Source organism: Hypanus sabinus, chromosome 4 (assembly GCF_030144855.1).
Source record: "Hypanus sabinus isolate sHypSab1 chromosome 4, sHypSab1.hap1, whole genome shotgun sequence".
Classification (NCBI taxonomy): Eukaryota; Metazoa; Chordata; class Chondrichthyes; order Myliobatiformes; family Dasyatidae; genus Hypanus; species Hypanus sabinus.
Window position 1 is genome coordinate 182240888 of NC_082709.1, and position 18115 is coordinate 182259002.

Below are 18115 nucleotides of genomic sequence, written 5' to 3' on the forward strand. Positions count from 1 at the left end.
GCAATATAAAACTATAAATAATTAAATAATAATAAGTTAATCATGCCAAGTGGAAATAAGTCCAGGACCAGCCTATTGTCTCAGGGTGTCTGACACTCCGAGGGAGAAGTTGTAAAGTTTGATGGCCACAGGTAGGAATGACTTCCTATGACGCTCAGCGTTGCATCTCGGTGGAATGAGTCTCTGGCTGAATGTACCCCTGTGCCCAACCAGTACATTATGGAGTGGATGGGAGTCATTGTCCAAGATGGCAATCAACTTGGACAGCATCCTTTTTTTAGACACCACCGTCAGAGAGTCCAGTTCCACCCCCACAACATCACTGGCCTTACGAATGAGTACGAATACAACTCCCATCAGGGTCTTTTTACCCTTGGAGTTCCTTAGTTCTAACCATAATGATTCAACACCTCCCAACCTGTGTCACCTAGTTCTAATGATTTCATTTTATTTATTTATTTATTTATTTTAAACGAACAAAGCAATGCTACCCCCTTTGCCTTCCCACCTGTCCTTTTGGTACAGTGTGTATCCTTGGACATTATGCTCCCAGCTATAACCTTTTAGCCTACAACATCTGTGATGTTGCAAATACATCTACCTTGTTCTGTATACAGTGCACATTCAGATACAACACCTTCAGTCCTGACTCCACCCTTTTGATGCTCAACCTTTTTATTCTCTGCTCTGTCTGAGGTTTTATCAACATCTGCCTCTATAACCTCTCCACTAACTGTTCTGGCACTCTGGTTTCCATCTCCTTGCAACTCTAGTTTAAACTCCACCGTGCAACATTAACAAACCTTCCCATTAGGATATTAGCCCCTTCCAGTTCAGGTGCGAACTGTCCCTTCTGTACAGGTCCCACCTTCCCCAAAAGAGAGACCAATGATTCAAAAATCTTCTGCCCTCCCTCCTACACCAACTCCTTAGCCACATGTTAAACTGTGTAATCTTCCTAGTTCTGGCCTCACTAGCACATGGCATGAGTAGCAATCCTGAGATCACAATCCTGGAGGTCCTGCCCTTTAACTTAGAATCCAACTTCCTGATCTCCCCGTGCAGAACCTCATCACTCATCCCACCCATGCCATTGGTACCTAAATAGACCACAACTTCTGGCTGCTTACCCTCCCACTTAAAAATTCTGTGGACTTGATCTATTTCTCCATTTCTGTCTTTGACGTCTCTTTTTTTTCCCCATTTCAGGTTCTTTTGAAGACCCTGACCTGGAGTTACACGCTGACTTCGGTTCTTTGCGGAAATGGGACCCGCTCTCGGGGCCTCAGGACCGGTCTTTTTTTTTGATATGCCGAGGATGCGGCCTGGAAGACTGGAGTATCTTTACTGTGTCAGATTTTCGTGACTCTGGAGGTGGGCGGAATTAAGGCCGGTGTCACCGCTGCCTGATGCATCGTGGGAGATGAACGATTGAAAGCAGTGAGCTGGCTGCCTGACCAGAGACCCGAGTTCTTTGGACACAGAGCTTGGAAAAAGTGACGCAGCAGGCCTTTAAAACCATAAATCAGTGAATTGCTTTGTTATATCTCCCCTCTCTCTGTGAAGTGGAGACATTTCTTTTTCCCCTGTTAGGGAGAGAGAGAGCCTGTGGCATGTCAAATACTGGGTAAACGAGTAGTCTTTGGGATACAGCAAGTCTGTGCCTTTACTGATGCTTTGTTGCATGCTTGGGTGCTCGGTGGGAGGTGCTGATGCTTTTTTGCTGCTGAGTGAGGAGGTGTTTGTCACTTTGCTGCTGCTTAATGTGGGGGAGGGAGAGCTAGGGGGTGCTTTGAGATTCTAATGTTTAACTGTCATTCATTCACTCCTCTTTTTTCATGGATGTTTGTGAAGAAGAATAATTTCAGGACATATATTGTATAAATTTCTGACATTAAGTGAACCCATTGAACCTATTGGTATCCCAGACCCTGGCACCTGGGAGGCAACATACCATCTAGGAATCTTGTTCTTGCCCACAGATCCTGCTGCCTGTTCCCCTGACTAATGAATCTCCTATCACCACAGCGTGCCTCTTTGTCCCCTTTCCTGTGTGTCACAGAGGCAGATTCAGTGCCAGAGACCCGATCACTGTGACTTTCCTCGGTTCAATTATTTCTGCACCTCTCCCCCCCCCCAACTGTAACCAAAATGATTTACCTCTTGTTGAGGAGGATGGCCACAGGGGTACCCTGAAAGTGGCTCCTTAACCCCTTTCCCCTCCCTGACTGTCAAACACTTTCCCACATCCTACACTTTGGGTGTCACTACCTCTCTGTATGTCCTATCTATCACCTTTCAGGTTTCCAAATGATCTGGAGTTCATCCGGTTCCAGCTCCAGCTCCGTAACATGGTTTGTTAGAAGCTGCAGCTGGATGCACTTCCCACATCCTGCATGAGGAGCATTGCATTATGCCGTCTGTCATTCCTACTGTCCTGGCTGAGCAGATATAAAGAAGAGAAAGAAAAAAAACATTGAGTGAAACCTCAAAGAGCTAAAGCCTGAAGATCACCACTCTGACTATGTCCATTCACTACACTACCATGTCACCTCAAACAGGAAAAGATTCTCTGTCTATTCTATTTGAAATACCTCCATCAAATTGCCCTGCATATCTCTTGTTCTTGGAGAACAATCCAAGATCATCCAATTTAGTAAAGTTGAATGAAAGTGTCTCGGGATCCAAACTCCTGAGTGAAGTGTGTTGATCTCCAAGAGGAGATTCAGTCCATATACTGTTCCATCTGCCCATTATATACGCATGTTATATACAAAGACAGACAAAGAACCGTATCAATGGAGGTGTTCACGCTGCACCTTAGATCCTGTAACAATAACTGGCTTCTTCAATCCTTGAAGCAAGAAGGATAACGCAGAGGACGTGAATGCCATGGTGTCCGTTCCATGGAGGATAACAAAGCCATCATAATCATCATAGCAATCCTGCAAATGGATGAAACAGGTTACACATTCAATGGATTGTCAACTGCTCAAAGTTGAAGTCAAGTTTATTGCCCATCACTGGTAAAGCCCTTCCCACAATTGAGCAGAAGCTAAACAGGATCTATTGCAGGAAGGCAGCAAGGATTCCCACCATCCAGGTCATGCTCTCTTCTCACTGTTGCCCATCAGGAAGGAGGTTCAGGAACCTCGGGGCTCTCGCACGAGGAGGAGCAGGAGCCTGACAACAGCTCCTCCTCCTACCTCTGCCATCAGGTTTCTGAATGGTTCATAAACACCATCTCATTATTCATCCTTATTTGCCCTCTGATGTAAATATTTTGTAACTTATAGCAATTGTTATGTTGTGTACTGTACTGCTGCTGCAAAACAACAAATTTCATGACACGTGTCAGTGATAATAAACCCAATTCTGATTCTAGGGAAGGATGTCACAGCATCTCTATGAACACCTTGCACTACACTGGACTTTATTTTATTGTCCAAATTATGTTCCTTCTTGGAAAAATTGTGTATAATTGATGTTTAATTTAAGCTATTCTTGTGAACACTGTCTCTCTAATGTCATGTGCCTGTGATGCTGCAATTAAGTTTTTCCTACACATACTAGTTGACTTGACAATAAATTCAACCTTCTCAAGTGTTATAAAACAATTGAGATGCTCCTGGAGTGGAATCACTATTATAATGTCCAACTAAAGCAAAGGTCCAAGAGTGATGGGTACTAGCCAAAGAACTTCTATATCTTTTCAATAACACTATGATTTAACTTATACCTTCAGAGATGTGGTAGTTGTGGCAAGGAAAGGGTTAAAATATGTTAATGTGCAGTCAGCAGACAAGAAAGGTCTTTGAAAAGCATAGATTCTCACCCATGAGTCTCTAAAATGCCTCTGAAGTATCTATAGCTCTCATAGTTCTATAAACTTTGATCAGGTCATACTGCAGCCTCTAAAACACCAGAGAAGCTAATCCAATACTGTCCATCCCCTCTTTCTTCTTCATAACCAAACAATAATGCCATGCATTGAATAATCACGTCAAATCCATTGCACACATCAAGTTGAAGATTTTAAGAATTCCCATACGTATATCGTTCTAGCCAAATCCTGCCAGTCTTGAGGTTTCATGTTGCAGGATTCAATTGGATCCTTTGTGCCATCAATCATGTACTTCAAGGCTCGTTGAGGCTCAGGGAATCCTCTTGCTGAACCTGACCTGTTTAGGGAGAAATAGTCAGATACACAGCAAAGAGGGAGTCAATGTTAAATGTAACAGGATGAGATTCCACAACCTATGGACTCACTTTCGAGGGCTCTAATAATCATGTTCATTATTTACTGTCAATAATAGTTATTATTCATTGTCATGTGCCATGTCATATGACATGGGTGATCATGGTCTACCTGACCATGATTGTTCCTGGCGTTTTCTACAAATGTGGTTTACCATTGCCTTCTTCACAAGATATGTAACCTCAGCTATCATCAATACTCTTCAGATATTGTCCGCCTGGTGTCAGTGAATGCATAACCAGGACTTATGATATGCACCAGCTGCTCCCTTGGCACATCTTGCCCAAGGGTGACCTGCAGGGTAACAGAGGAATGGGGTGCCTTAACCTTCCTATGGTAGAGACGTATCTCCACCTCGCCACCTAACTTATTATAATCATCACCTGCATGTACTTATTTATTGAGATGCAATGCTGGATAGGCCCCCTCACCACCCGGCAATCTCATGATTTCATCTGAGTCTAATCACAGAACAATTTACAATGACCAATGAACCTGCCAACTGGTATGTCTTTGGAATGTGGGAGGAAACCACAGCACCCAGAGGAAACACACACAGTCGGGGGAGAATGTACAAACTCCATATAGACAGCGGTAGAAATTGAACCTGGGTTGCCTGTACCATAAAGCATTGTGCTAACCACTACACTACCATGCCAGCCCTTTGTATATGCAGTTTGTCTTCTTCTGCACATTGTCCATCCTTGTGTGTGGTTTCTCATTGATTCTCTCTCCTTATTCTACTGTCAATGTGGCAGGAAAATGAAAATGACATAAGCATACTTTGATAATAAATTCAATTTGAACTTAGAAGTTCATTTTTAAATTAATGTTTGTTTCTCAGTACGGTTCAGTCATTATCCAGCATATACGCATTACTGCCATATGTATTGAGGTAAAGTGAAAAATATTGTTATACATGCCACCATACAGATCATGTCAATAAAACAGTGCATCGAGGTAGCATAAGGGAAAGCAGTAACAGAAGGATTTGCTTAGCAAACGCTTCACCCTGCGCTTTCTTATACCATTCCTGCAACCTTTGAGGTTTGGGGATCTTTTGATCAACTGGGTGAGAGTAGAAGATGTAATCATCACCTTCAATGGGAGCAAATGCCCATATATGATGTTGTGTAAACCCAAGTTTTTTCCACATACTCCAGGCAACCAGTTAAGATTTCACAATAGTATTGAATGGAGCAACTGAGGAGAACCCAATTGCAGGACACAGGCACGGAGATTGAGTTGGGGATGCTGGCGCAGACATGAGCATTGAACAGCAAACAGGAGGAAGCTGGACATGGAGCTCTGCTATGGAGTCTTGACACGGAGACAGGGTTTTCATGGAATATCTTGAAACTGGAGCGGAACTTAGTGCTAATGGTTCTAAGCAGTCGAGAAACAGTTATCACATGGGAATAGACCAACAAACTAGTGACTAGTGCTTGTGATGTAGGGGTTTTTATACTGAGTCTTTGATGGAAACTAGGTATGCCATCATTAAAGAGAATTGGAAACAATTTGGGAAATCAACAACCCGGACCATGGCAAAATCAAAGAAAATTAGGAGCAAGATAGGGAATTAAAGATTGGGACCATGACAGATAGACTGCAGTTCGGAGGCATCATGGGTGGAAGAAGTGAATACTGTCAATCTATGATATGTACACACACCTGTATTAGGAGCTGGAAATTCAGAGCCATATTCCCAGATATTCCTGGTTTCCTCCCACAGTCCAAAGCTGTACTATTTAGAGGTTAATTGGTCATTGTAAATTGTCCCACGATTAGACTAAGATTAAAGATCGGGGGGTTGCCGGGCGGTGTGGCTTGAAGGGCTGGAAAGGTCTGTTCCACACTGTATCTCGGTAAACAAATAAAAAAAATAAGATTGCAAAATAAAGTGTGGCAGTAACAGAGAAAGTGCAGTGCAGGAAGACAGTAAGATGCAAGGCCATAACAGGGTAGACTGTGAGGTCAAGAGTCTATCTTACTGTACTAAGGAATGGATCAATAGTCTTATAGCAGCGGGATTGAATGTCCTCCAGCCTCATGGTATGTGCTTTCAGGTTTTAGAATCTTTTTACCCAAAGGGAAGGGGAAGAAAAGAGAATGTCTAAACTAACTAAAAAATACTTCTAAGGGAAAAGCAGGTCTGAACTTTACATCCTGACCCACATTCTTGGATATGAAAATAGATACAACGACAAAGCTGATTTCTGCATAAACACTCCTTATCTAAGAAAGGATGTGCAGGCATTGGAGAGGGTCCAGTGGAGATTCATGAGAGTTATCCCAGGAATGAAAGGGTTAGCAAATGAAGTGCAATTGATGGTTCTGGGCCTGTTCTCTTTGGAGTGTAGGAGAGGGGAATCTCATTGAACCATATCAAATATTTAAGGATCCAGATAGAGTGGATGTGGAGAGGAAGTTTCCTATAGTAGAGGACTCCATAAGGGCATAAGACAAAGGAGTAGAATTAGGACATGTGACACAGAGCCTGCTCCACCATTTATTTATGGCTGATCTTTTTTCTCCCCTCCTCAGCCCCACTCCCCAGTCATCTCCCCGTAACCTTTGATGCCTATCCAATCAAGAATCTTTAAACCTCTGCCTTAAATTTGCCCAATGGCCTGGCCTCCACAGCTGCCCGTGGTAATAAATTCCACAAATTCACCTCCCTCTGGTGAAAGAAATTTCTCTGCCTCTCTGTATTAAATGGACGCCTGGACCTGTTCCCTCTTATCTGAAACTCCCCCACTATGGGAAACATCCTTTCCACATCTACTCTATTTAGGCCTTTCAACATTTGAAAGGTTTTAATAAGATCCCCCCTCATCCTTCTACTTAGTCACTGGCAGCCAACCAGAAAAAGATCCTTTTATTCCCAATCACACCCTCCTATCAATCAGCCAATGCTCTAAACATGCCAATAACTTTCCTGTAATGCCATGGGCTCTTAACTCTGTAAGCAGCCTCATATATGGCACCTTGCCTCTGTGGCATTCCCCTGGGACGTCATCCCACACAATACTATCCAAAGTGGTATATTTATTATTGAGAGGAATGGCCACAGAGGTGCTAACTGTTTATTCACGTTTCCATTTCTCCTGACAATCACCCAGCTATTCACTTCCTGCAACTTAGGGGTAACTACTTCTCTAACTCTGACTGATTATCTCCTCACTGTCCCCTAACACGCCAAAGTTCATACAACTCCTGCTCCAGATCCCTAATACGGTCTTCAAGGAGCTGCAGCTGGATGCACTTCATGCAGATGTAGTTCCCTGGGAGACTCTGGACCAGAGGGCACAGACTCAGAATACAAGGGTATCCATTTAGAACAGAGATGAGGATTAATTTCTTTAGCCTGGATGCCAAGTTATTTGGAATATTTAAAGCAGAGGTTGATAGGTTCTTGATTAATCAGGATTTCAAAGGTTATGGGAAGAAGGCAGAAGTATGGAGTTGAAGGAGATAATAGATAAGTCATGATGGAATGACAGAGCAGATTTGGACCCAAATGGACCCATTCCCCCGTATATCTTTTGGTCTCAAGGCCAGTAGAGGTAAATAACCTGGGAATACTAGATGCCTCTTTCAATACGCAAGTTTATACATACACTCGATCAGGAGCTCCCAACCTGGGGTCCATGGACCCCTTGGTTAATTGTAGGGATAAATAGCATTAAAAAAAAAGTTTGGAAACCCCTGCATTGCAGTTATTCACAAGATATGGATGTTAGTTTGCAATCCGAAACTCAGTCACCATTAAAAACCCAGATGAAATATGAAGACGACTCACGGGAGATAAATCCAACCTTTGTCATCAGACTTTGTATGTAGCTGAGGATAGAGTTTAAGCTGTTTAATAAATGCTTCCAATTTGGCAGGACTTTCTGAAAGAAGAAAGAATGCAACCAATAACAAAAGAGGTTCTACAGATGCTGGAAATCCAGAGCAACAGACACAAAATGCTGGAGGAACTCAACAGGTCAGGGAGTATCTATGGAGATGAAATAAACAGTCAACTTTTCAATCCAAGACCTTTCATCAAGACCAATTTTGACATGGGGGATGTTAATAGTGAATCTGAACAAAATCAACTGCATGCAAGTTTTATTTTGCACATCCAAAAATTTTGATCCCAGTCAGTTCAGTTTGGTAAAAAGCATCTTCTCCACAATCTCCTTCAGCACAGGTGCACCATAAGACTGTGATTATCCCCTGCTCCACTCACTTTAAACCTATGACTGTGTCTAAGTACAGCTCCAACACCATATACAAGTTTGCTGATAACACCGCTGTTGTGGACCATTTGTTGTGCTGATAAATCAGCTTACAGGAGGGAGATTGAAAATTTAGCTGAGTAGTGTCATAACAACAACCTTTCCCAATGTCAGCAAGACCAATGAGCCAATAGTAGACTTCAGGAGAGGGAAAACCAGAGGTCTATGAACCATTCCTTGTCAGGGATTGGAGGTGGACAGGGTCAGCAACTTTAAATTCCTGATTGTCACTATCTCAGAGGACCTGTCCTGGACCCATCATATAAATGTAATTGCGAAGAAAGCCTCTACTTCCTTAGGAGTCTGTGGAGATTCGGTACGTCATCAAAAACCTTGGCAAACTTCTATAGTGTGTGATGGAAAGTGTGCTAACTGGCTACATTAACGCCTGGTATAGGATCACTAATGCCTTTGAGCAGAAAATCCTGCAGAAAGTAGTGGATTTGGCCCAGTGCTTCACAGGTAAAGACCTCCCAAGCATCGAGCACATCTACTTAAAGCACTGTCGTAGAAAAGCAGCATCTATCCTCAAAGAACCTCACCACCCAGGCCATGCTCTTTTCTCGCTGCTGCCATCAGTTAGAAGATGCAAGTGCCTCAGGACTCACACAACCAGCTTCAAGAACTGTTACTACCCCTCAACCATCAGGGTCTTGAACAAAGGAGCATAATTACACTCATCAATTGAGATGTTTCCACAACCAATGATCTCACTTTAAGGACTCTTTATTTTGTTATTTCATGCTTTTGTTAATTATTGCCATTTTGGTTTCTATTTGCACAGTTTGTTGTCTTCTATGTTCTTGGTCTTTCATTGATCCTGTTTACATTTACCATTCTATAGATTTGCTGAGAACACCTACAGGAGAAAGAATTTCAGGTTTGTATGTGGTGACATGTACGTATACAGAGAATAAATTTTTCTTTGAACATTGATACATCAGGAAATTTAAGGCCTTGGGAAACTAACCCAAAAGTGAAGAGTTACAGTGTTAATCATATTTATTTAGAGATACAGTGCGTAACAGCCCCCTCCAGGCTAGCGAACCCTTTTCCCCCCAAATACACCCAAGTAACCAGTTAAACAATACACCTGTACGTCTTTGGAATGAACACTGAAGAGCCCCTGTGCACTCAGTGCCCATTCTGAACAGTTTGGCCACGTTGACACTAAACTGTTTGCCCATACTAATACCATATACTGTTGTGCTTTAGTGATTAAAGTTCCTTTTTAACTTTCTCTTAAATGGTAATTAAATATGATTCTGCCGTCTCTTCTAGCTGTGCATTTCAGATATCAACCACTCCCACTGCCCTCAGCGATAACTGGATTCAGTACACATTCACGTTTACTCCTTCATCACTCTTTATTTTACATATTTTACTTTATTTCACTGAATTGATTAGAGAGCTTAAAATAAAAGAACCCTTGAGGGAAAATGATCATAATATGATTGAATTCACCCTGAAGTCTGAGAAGGAGAAGCTGAAGGAGAAGTCAGTAATATCAGTAGTACAGTAGATGGAATTACAGAGGCATGAGAGAGGAGTTGGTCAGAATTAATTGGAAAAGAACACTGGCAGGGATGACAGCAGAGTGGCACTGGCTGGAATTTCTGGAAGTGGTTCAGAGGCACGGGATATATACATCCTAAAGAGAAGGAAGTATTTTAAAGGAAAGAAGACACAGCTTTGGCTAACAAGGCAATTCAAAGCCAACATAAAAGTCAAAGGGAGGGCATATAATAGAGCAAAAATTCATGAGAGTGAGAGGATTGGGAAACTTTTAAAAAAATAACAGAAGGCAAGTAAAAAAAGTCACTAAGAAGGTAGAGATAGAATATGAAAGTAAGTTAGCCAATAATATTAAAGATGACACCAAAAGTTTCTTCAAATTCATAAAGTGTTAAAGAGAGGTGAGATTGGATATTGGACCACTAAAAATGATGCTGGAGAGGTAATAATGGGGGACAAGGAAATGGCAGATGAATTGAACAAGTATTTTGCATCAGTCTTCACTGTGGAAGACACGAGCAGTATGGTGGAAGTTCCAGGTATTGGGGTCATGAAGAGTGTGAAGTTACCATAACCAGAGAAAAGGGTCTTGGGAAACTGAAAGGTCTGAAGGTAGGCAGGTCACCTGGACCAGATGGTAAACATCCCATGGTTCTGTATGGGGTGGCTGAAGAGATTGTGGATACATTAGTAATGATCTTTCAAGAATCACTAGATTCTGGAATGGTTCCTTAACATTGGAAAGTTGCAAATGTTACTTCACTCTTCAAAAAGGAACAGAGGCAGAAGAAAGGAAACCATAGGCCAGTTAGTTTGACCTCAGTAGTTAGGAAAATGCTGGAGCTGATTATGAAGGATGAGATCTCAAAGTACTTGGAGGCACATGATAAAATAGGCTGCAGACAGCATGGTTTCCTCAAGTGAAAATCTTGCCTGAGGAATGTGTTGGAATTCTTTGAAAATGTTCCACAAATGGAACTTTGACCAGAGGCCAATCAGGATGTTGGAAGTTTAGAGAGGACGGGAATTCAATCAGGTTGACTGCCCGAGGATTAAAGGCAACAGTGGCCATGGCCATGTAATAGACCTTTGACCAGTGGCCAATCGGGATGTTGGAAGTCTGGAGAGGAGGGGACTTCAATTTGAATGACTGCCCACGGATAAAAGGCAACAGCGGGTCGCCACGGTGTAATAGAGCGTTGACAAGCAGCCAAAATTGGCATGATTAGTTAGTATTGTTAGTTGCGATTGATTAGTAAGAGCAAATTAAAGGAAGGCAGGGGCAAGTGCAGTGGCCATCATCTGAGAGGACATAGTCAGAATGGTGATCTTGAGGCTTTAGTTTTTTGAGGCTTCTGCAAAGAGAAGCTTTAGGCAGAGAAAGCAAAGAAAAGCTCAAGTTTTTCCATCTCTTCTTCATAGTTGCTCAGCTAGGACAGTAGGAATGCCAGGCAGGTTAGTGAAATCTTCCTCTTGCAAGATACGGGAAGGCAGGGAAGCCGCCAGTATTCCCGATCCTGCAACTGCAAGAAGTGCATCCAGCTGCAGCTTCTAACAAACAGCACTGTGAATTTGGAGCTGGAGCTGGATGAACTCCAGACCACTATGGAGACTGATGGGATGATATTTAGGACATACAGAGAGGTAGTTACACCCAAGGTGCAGGACACAGGAAAGAGGATGACAGTCAGGAAGGGGAAAGGGGTTAAGTAGCTAGTGCAGAACACCCCTGTTGCCATCCCCCAACAAAAACAAGTATAGCATTTTGGATACTGTTGGGAAAGATTATCTAACAGAAAAGTCACAGTGGTTAGCTTTCTGGCACTCTCTGCCTCTGAGACTCAGGCAGGAAGTGGGAAGAAGAAGCATGCTGTGGTGATAGGGAATTCATTAGTTAGGGGAATGGACAGGACGGTACTGTGGGCAAGAACTAGGTTCCCAGATGTTACATTGCCTCCCGAGTGCCAGGGTCCAGGATATCTCAGATCGAGTCCTCAGCATTCTGAAATGGGAGGGTGAACAGCAAGAAGTTTGTGGTCATTGTAGCAGCCATCGTCAGACTGAGGCAGAGTGGGTTGGCTTTGGCTCAACCAGGCTTCAGTGAGAACACGCAGAGGGGAGGTTTGAATGGGGCATGACTGCACAAGCGTATGAAAGTCGGCCCGTGAGGCAGCAGGAGAATTTTAAAAGTGAGCAGGGGCTGAGTACGAGCTTCACCCCAGGTGAGGTAAGGCTGGGTAAGCTCTTTTAGTTAATCTAATTAGATTAGGAGTAGGTAATGGAGGCAGCAGTTAGGGCAGTTGAGTGCTCCGTTTGCAGTATGTGGGAAGTCAGGGCGAGCAATGTTGTCCCTGATGACTACACCTGTAAAAGGTGCATCCAGCTGCAGCTCCTGACAAACCGTGTTAGGGAACTGGAGCTGGAGCTGGATGAACTTCGGATCATTTGTGAGGCAGAAACAGACAGGAGTTACAGGGAGACAGTCACCCCTAGGAGTCAGGAGACAGGTAGTTGGGTGACTGTCAGGAGAGGGAAGGGGAATAGACAGGAAGAGCAGAGCACCCCTGTGGCCGTTCCCATCAACAGTAAGTATACCGTTTTGGATACCGTTGGTGGGGAGGACCTACAAGAGACAATTTGCAGTGGTTGCGTCTCTGGCACCGAGACTGGACCCTCAGCTCAGAAAGGAAGGAGGGAAAAGAGGAGAGCAGTCGTCATAGGGGATTCGATAGTTAGGGGGACAGATAGGAGGTTCTGTGGAAGAGACTGAGAATCCTGGATGGTCTGCTGCCTCCCTGGTGCCAGGGTCCGCGATATCTCGGATTGAGTTCTCAGTATTCTCAAGAGGGAGGGTGAGCAGCCGGATGTCGTGGTCCATGTAAGGATCAATGACATGGGCAGGAAGAGTGAGGAGGTCCTGAAAGTTGAGTTTAGGGAGCAAGATGCAAAGTTAAAGGGCAGGACCTCCAGGATAGCAATCTCAGGATTGCTACCAGTGCATTTGCAGGTGGGTTTAGAAATAGTAAGATAGTGCAGATCAACATGTGGTGCTGGAGGGAGGGCTTCAGATTTATAGATAATTGGGCAGTTTTCCAGGGAAGGTGGGACCTGTTCCAGTGGGATGGTTTACATCTGTATGTACAAAAAAGCTGGATGAACTCAGCAGGTCGGGCAGCATCCGTTGAAAGGAGCAGTCAACTCACGGAGTTTGGCCTCAACATGGCAGTAGAGGAGGCCATGCATGGACATTTCCGAATGGGAATGTGAAGGAGAGCTGAAGTGGGTGGCAACCGGGTGATCCTGTCTGTTGTGGCAGATGGAGCGGAGGTGCTCGACGAAGCGGTCCCCCAATCTGCGTCAGGTCTCACCGATGTAGAGGAGGCAGCACCGAGAGCACTGAATGCAACAGATTACCCCAACAGGCTCACAAGTGAAGTGTTGTTATATGTCCATACATGGCCTCCTCTACTGCCATGATGAGGCCAAACTTTGGTTGGAGGAATAACATCTCATCTACCGTCTGGGTAGTCTCCAGCCCCTTGGTATGAACATCGAATTCTCCAACTTCTGGTAATTCCCTCCCTCTCCCTTCCCCATCCCACCTTCACTCTGTCTCCACTTCTAGCTGCCTATCACCTCTCATGACTCTGCCTTCTACTACTACCCATAGTGCTTTCCCTTTAGATTCTTTCTTCACCTCTCCTGCCTATCCCCTCCCTGCTTCCCCTCGCCCACCCCTTGATCTTTCCTCTGATTGGTTTTCCACCCTCCCTCTACCTTCCTTATAGGGCCCCTGCCCCTCCTTCTTTAGTCCTGACGAAGGGTCTCAACCTGAAACATTGACTGCTCCTTTCAACGGATGGTGCCCGACCTGCTGAGTTCATCCAGCTTGTTTGTACGTCTTGATTTGACCACAGCATCAGCAGTGCACTTTGTGTTTACTTCAGTTTGCATCTGAACTGGAGGGGGACAAATATTCTTGCAGGTAGGTTTGCTAGAGAGGCTCCAGTGAATTTAAACTAGATGAGGGGGGAGGGGAACCAGAGTGTAGGAACAGATGTATGGGAGAAGGAAGAAAAAGAAGACAGTAAAGTTCTTTATACTGTTAGAGATAAACAGAGAGGAAGAGGTGGAGAATTTCTTAAATGCTTATTTTAATGCTAGGAGCATTGTGAGAAAGGTGGATGAACTTAGAGCATGGATTGACACCTGGAAATATGATGTTGTAGCTATTAGTGAAACGTGGTTGCAAGAGGGGTGTGATTGGCAACTAAATATTCCTGGATTTCGTTGCTTCAGGTGTGATAGAATTGGATGGACAAGAGGGGAAGGTGTTGTGTTGCTTGTCAGAGAAAATATTACAGCGGTGCTCTGGCAGAATAGATTAGAGAGCTCATCTAGAGAGGCTATTTGGGTGGAATTGAGGAATGGGAAAGGTGTAGTAACATTTATAGGGGTGTATTATAGACCACCTAATGGGGAGCGAGAATTGGAGCAACAAATTTGTAAGGAGATAGCAGATATTTGTAGTAAGCACAAGGTTGTGATTGTGGGAGATTTTAATTTTCCACACATAGACTGGGAAGCCGATACTATAAAAGGAATAGATGGTTTGGAGTTTGTAAAACATGTGCAGAATAGTTTTTTGCAGCAATACATAAAGATACCAACTAGAGAATGGGCAGTGTTGGATCTTCAGTTAGGGAATGAAATAGGTCAGGTGACAGAGGTATGTGTTGGGGAGCACTTCGGGTCCAGTGATCACAATGCCATTAGTTTCAATCTAATTATGGAAAAGGATAGTACTGGACCCAGGGTTGAGATTTTTGATTGGAGAAAGGCTACCTTTGAGGAGATGTGAAAGGATTTAGAAGGAGTGGATTGGGACAATTTGTTTTATGGGAAGGATGTAATAGAGAAATGGAGATCATTTAAAAGTGAAATTTTGAGGGTACAGAATCTTTATGTTCCTGTTAGGTTGAAAGGAAAGGTTAAAAGTTTGAGAGAGCCATTATTTTCAAGGGATATTGGAAACTTGGGTTAGGAAAATAGAGATATCAGCTATAAATATAGGCAGCATGGAGTAAATGAGGTGCTCGAGGAATATAAAGAATGTAAGAAGAATCTTAAGAAATAAATTAGAAAAGCTAAAAGATACGAGGTTGTGTTGGCAAGTAAGGTGAAAATAGATCCAAAGGGTTTCTACAGTTTATAAATAGCAAAAGGATAGCGAGGGATAAAACTGGTCCCTTAGAGAATCAGAGTGGACAGCTATGTGTGGAGCCGAAATAGATGGGGAGCAATTTCTTTTTTTCGGAATTCACTAAGGAGAAGGATATTGAATTGTGTAAGGTAAGGGAAACAAGTAGGGAAGTTATGGAAACTATGATGATTAAAGAGGAGGAAGTACTGGCGCTTTTAAGGAATATAAAAGTGGATAAATCTGCAGGTCTGGACAGCATATTCCCTAGGACCTTGAGAGAGGTTAGTGTAGAAATAGCAGGGGCTCTGACAGAAATATTTCAAATGTCATTAGAAACGGGGATGGTGCCGGAGGATTGGCGTATTACTCATGTGGATCCATTGTTTAAAAAAGGGTTCTAACAGTAAACCTAGCAATTATAGGCCTGTCAGTTTGAGGTCAGTGGTGGGTAAGTTAATGGAAAGTATTCTTAGAGACGGTATATATAATTATCTGGATAGACAAATGTCTGATTAGGAACAGTCAACATGGATTTGTGCATGGAAGGTCATGTTTGATGAATCTTATTGAATCTTTTGAAGAGATTACAAGTAAAGTTGATGAGGGTAAAGCAGTGGATGTTGTCTATATGGACTTCAGTAAGGCCTTTGACAAGGTTCCGCACGGAAAGTTAGTTAGGAAGGTTCAATCGTTAGGTATTAATATTGAAGTAGTAAAATGGATTCAACAATGGCTGGTTGGGAGATGCCAGAGAGTACTGGTGGATAACTGTTTGTCAGGTTGGAGGCCGATGACTAGTGGTGTGCCTCAGGGATCTGTAGTAGGTCCAATGTTGTTTGTCATATACATTAATGATCTGGATGATGGGGTGGTAAATTGGATTAGTAAGTATGCAGATGATACTAAGGTAGGTGGCGTTGTGGATAAGGAAGTAGGTTTTCAATGTTTGCAGCAAGAATTAGGCCAGTTAGAAGAATGGGCTGAATGATGGCAGATAGAGTTTAATGCTGATAAGTGTGAGGTGCTACATTTTGGTAGGAATAGTCCAAATAGGACATACATGGTAAATGGTAGGGCATTGAAGAATGCAGTAGAACAGAGTGATCTAGGAATAATTGTGCATAGTTCCCTGAAGGTGGAATCTCATGTGGTTGGGGTGGTGAAGAAAACTTTTGGTATGTTGGCCTTTATAAATCAGACCATTGAGTATAGGAGTTGGGATGTAATTTTAAAATTGTACAAGGCATTGGTAAGGCCCAATTTGGAGTATTGTGTACAGTTCTGGTCACCAAATTATAGGAAAGTTATCAACAAAATAGAGACAGTAAAGAGAAGATTTACTAGAATTTTACCTGTGTTTTAGCACCCAAGTTACAGGGAAAGGTTGAACAAGTTAGGTCTTTATTCTTTGGAGCATAGAAGGTTGAGGGGGGACTTGATAGAGGTATTTAAAATTATGAGGGGGATAGATAGAGTTGACGTTGATAGGCTTTTTCCATTGAGAGTAGTGGAGATTCAAACAAGAGGACATGAGTTGAGAGTTGGGGGCAAAAGTTTAAGGGTAACACGAGTGGGAATTTCTTTACTCAGAGTGGTAGCTATGTGGAACAAGCTTCCAGTAGAAGTGGTAGAGGCAGGTTTGGTATTGTCATTTAAAGTAAAATTGGATAGTTATATGGATAGGAAAGGAATGGAGGGTTATGGGCTCAGTGCGGGCCAGTGGGACTAGGTGAGAGTAAGCATTTGGCATGGACTAGAAGGGATGAGATGTTTCCGTGCTGTAATTGTTATATGGTTATAAGCTGTGGTCCATGTAGGTACCAATGACATAGGTAGGACAAGTGATGGGGTTCTGCACAGGGAGTTAGGTGCCAAGTTAAAGAGCAGGACCTCCAGGGTTGTAATCTCAGGATTGCTACCCATGCCATGAACTAGGAAGATTATATGGTTTAATGGTTTAATAGGTACCTCAGAAGTTGGTGTAGGAAGGAGTGCATAAGATTTGTGGATCTTGGGCTCTCTTCCAGGGAAAGTGGGATACGTACAGAAGGGACAATTTGCACCTGAACTGGAAAAGGTCAAACATCCTAGTGGTAAGTATTTGGTAGTTCGTAATATCAGCCAAAAAGCACAGACCCAAACACAAGAAGTTCTGCTTCTGAAGATTTGCTGATTACCTATGATAATTGATTGGAGTTCAATTGCAACACAAATTATACACACAAGAGATTCTGCAGATGCTGGAAAATCCAGAGCAACACAACACAAAATGCTGGAGGAACTCAGCTGGCCAGACAGCATCTATGGAAAAGAGTACAGTCAATGTTTTGGGCCGAAACCCTTCATCGGGACCAGTGAAGCATTTTACCTCAAGTAAAATGCTGGGGGGGGGGGGTGGGAAGAGTACAAGTTGGCAGGTGAGGGGAAGTTAGGTGGGTGGGGGAGGAGGGAAAGTAGCAAGAAGCTGAGAGGTGATGGGCTGATGAGGAGAAGGAGTTAGAGGGGACCCTGAATGAGGAGCGGTAAAAGGGAGGTGGGAGGAGAAATGATAAGAAGTTAGAGAAATTGATGTTCATTAGGTTGGAGGCAACCCACACTCAAAATCATGCTGAATCAGCTGGGTTTCTTTCCCTGGAGTGTAGGGGGCTCAGAGGTGACTTGACTGAAAAGTAAAACATTATCCAAGTCATTGATAAGTTGGATGTTCACAATATTTTCCCCCTGGTAAGGGCATTGTAAATAAGGGGGCTTAACTTTAGCATGAAAAGAAGGGGTTGATGCATTTTTGAACATCCTACCAGAGGAGCTCCTGGAACCAGATGCAGTTACTACAATTAAGAGACATTCATT

General features: G+C 43.2%; 1 protein-coding gene across 21 annotated transcripts in view; it reads right to left on the reverse strand.

Moving 5' to 3' along the window:
• The window catches only part of LOC132393550 (L-asparaginase 1-like), a 116375-nt gene that overhangs the window by 95828 nt on the left and 2432 nt on the right, over positions 1-18115 (reverse strand). For 18 of the 21 annotated variants that reach the window (XR_009511934.1, XM_059968951.1, XM_059968941.1 and 15 more), the window contains 3 exons: positions 8064-8157; positions 4052-4181; positions 2820-2945 (listed from right to left, as the gene is read on the reverse strand). Coding sequence is in view for 20 of the 21 variants with exons in the window: in XM_059968951.1 (XP_059824934.1) it covers positions 2820-2945; positions 4052-4181; positions 8064-8157 (350 nt within the window). In the remaining variant the exon portion in view is untranslated. The remainder of the gene's footprint in view (positions 1-2819; positions 2946-4051; positions 4182-8063; positions 8158-18115) is intronic. The other 3 variants (XM_059968958.1, XM_059968953.1, XM_059968957.1) reach the window with 1 other exon arrangement.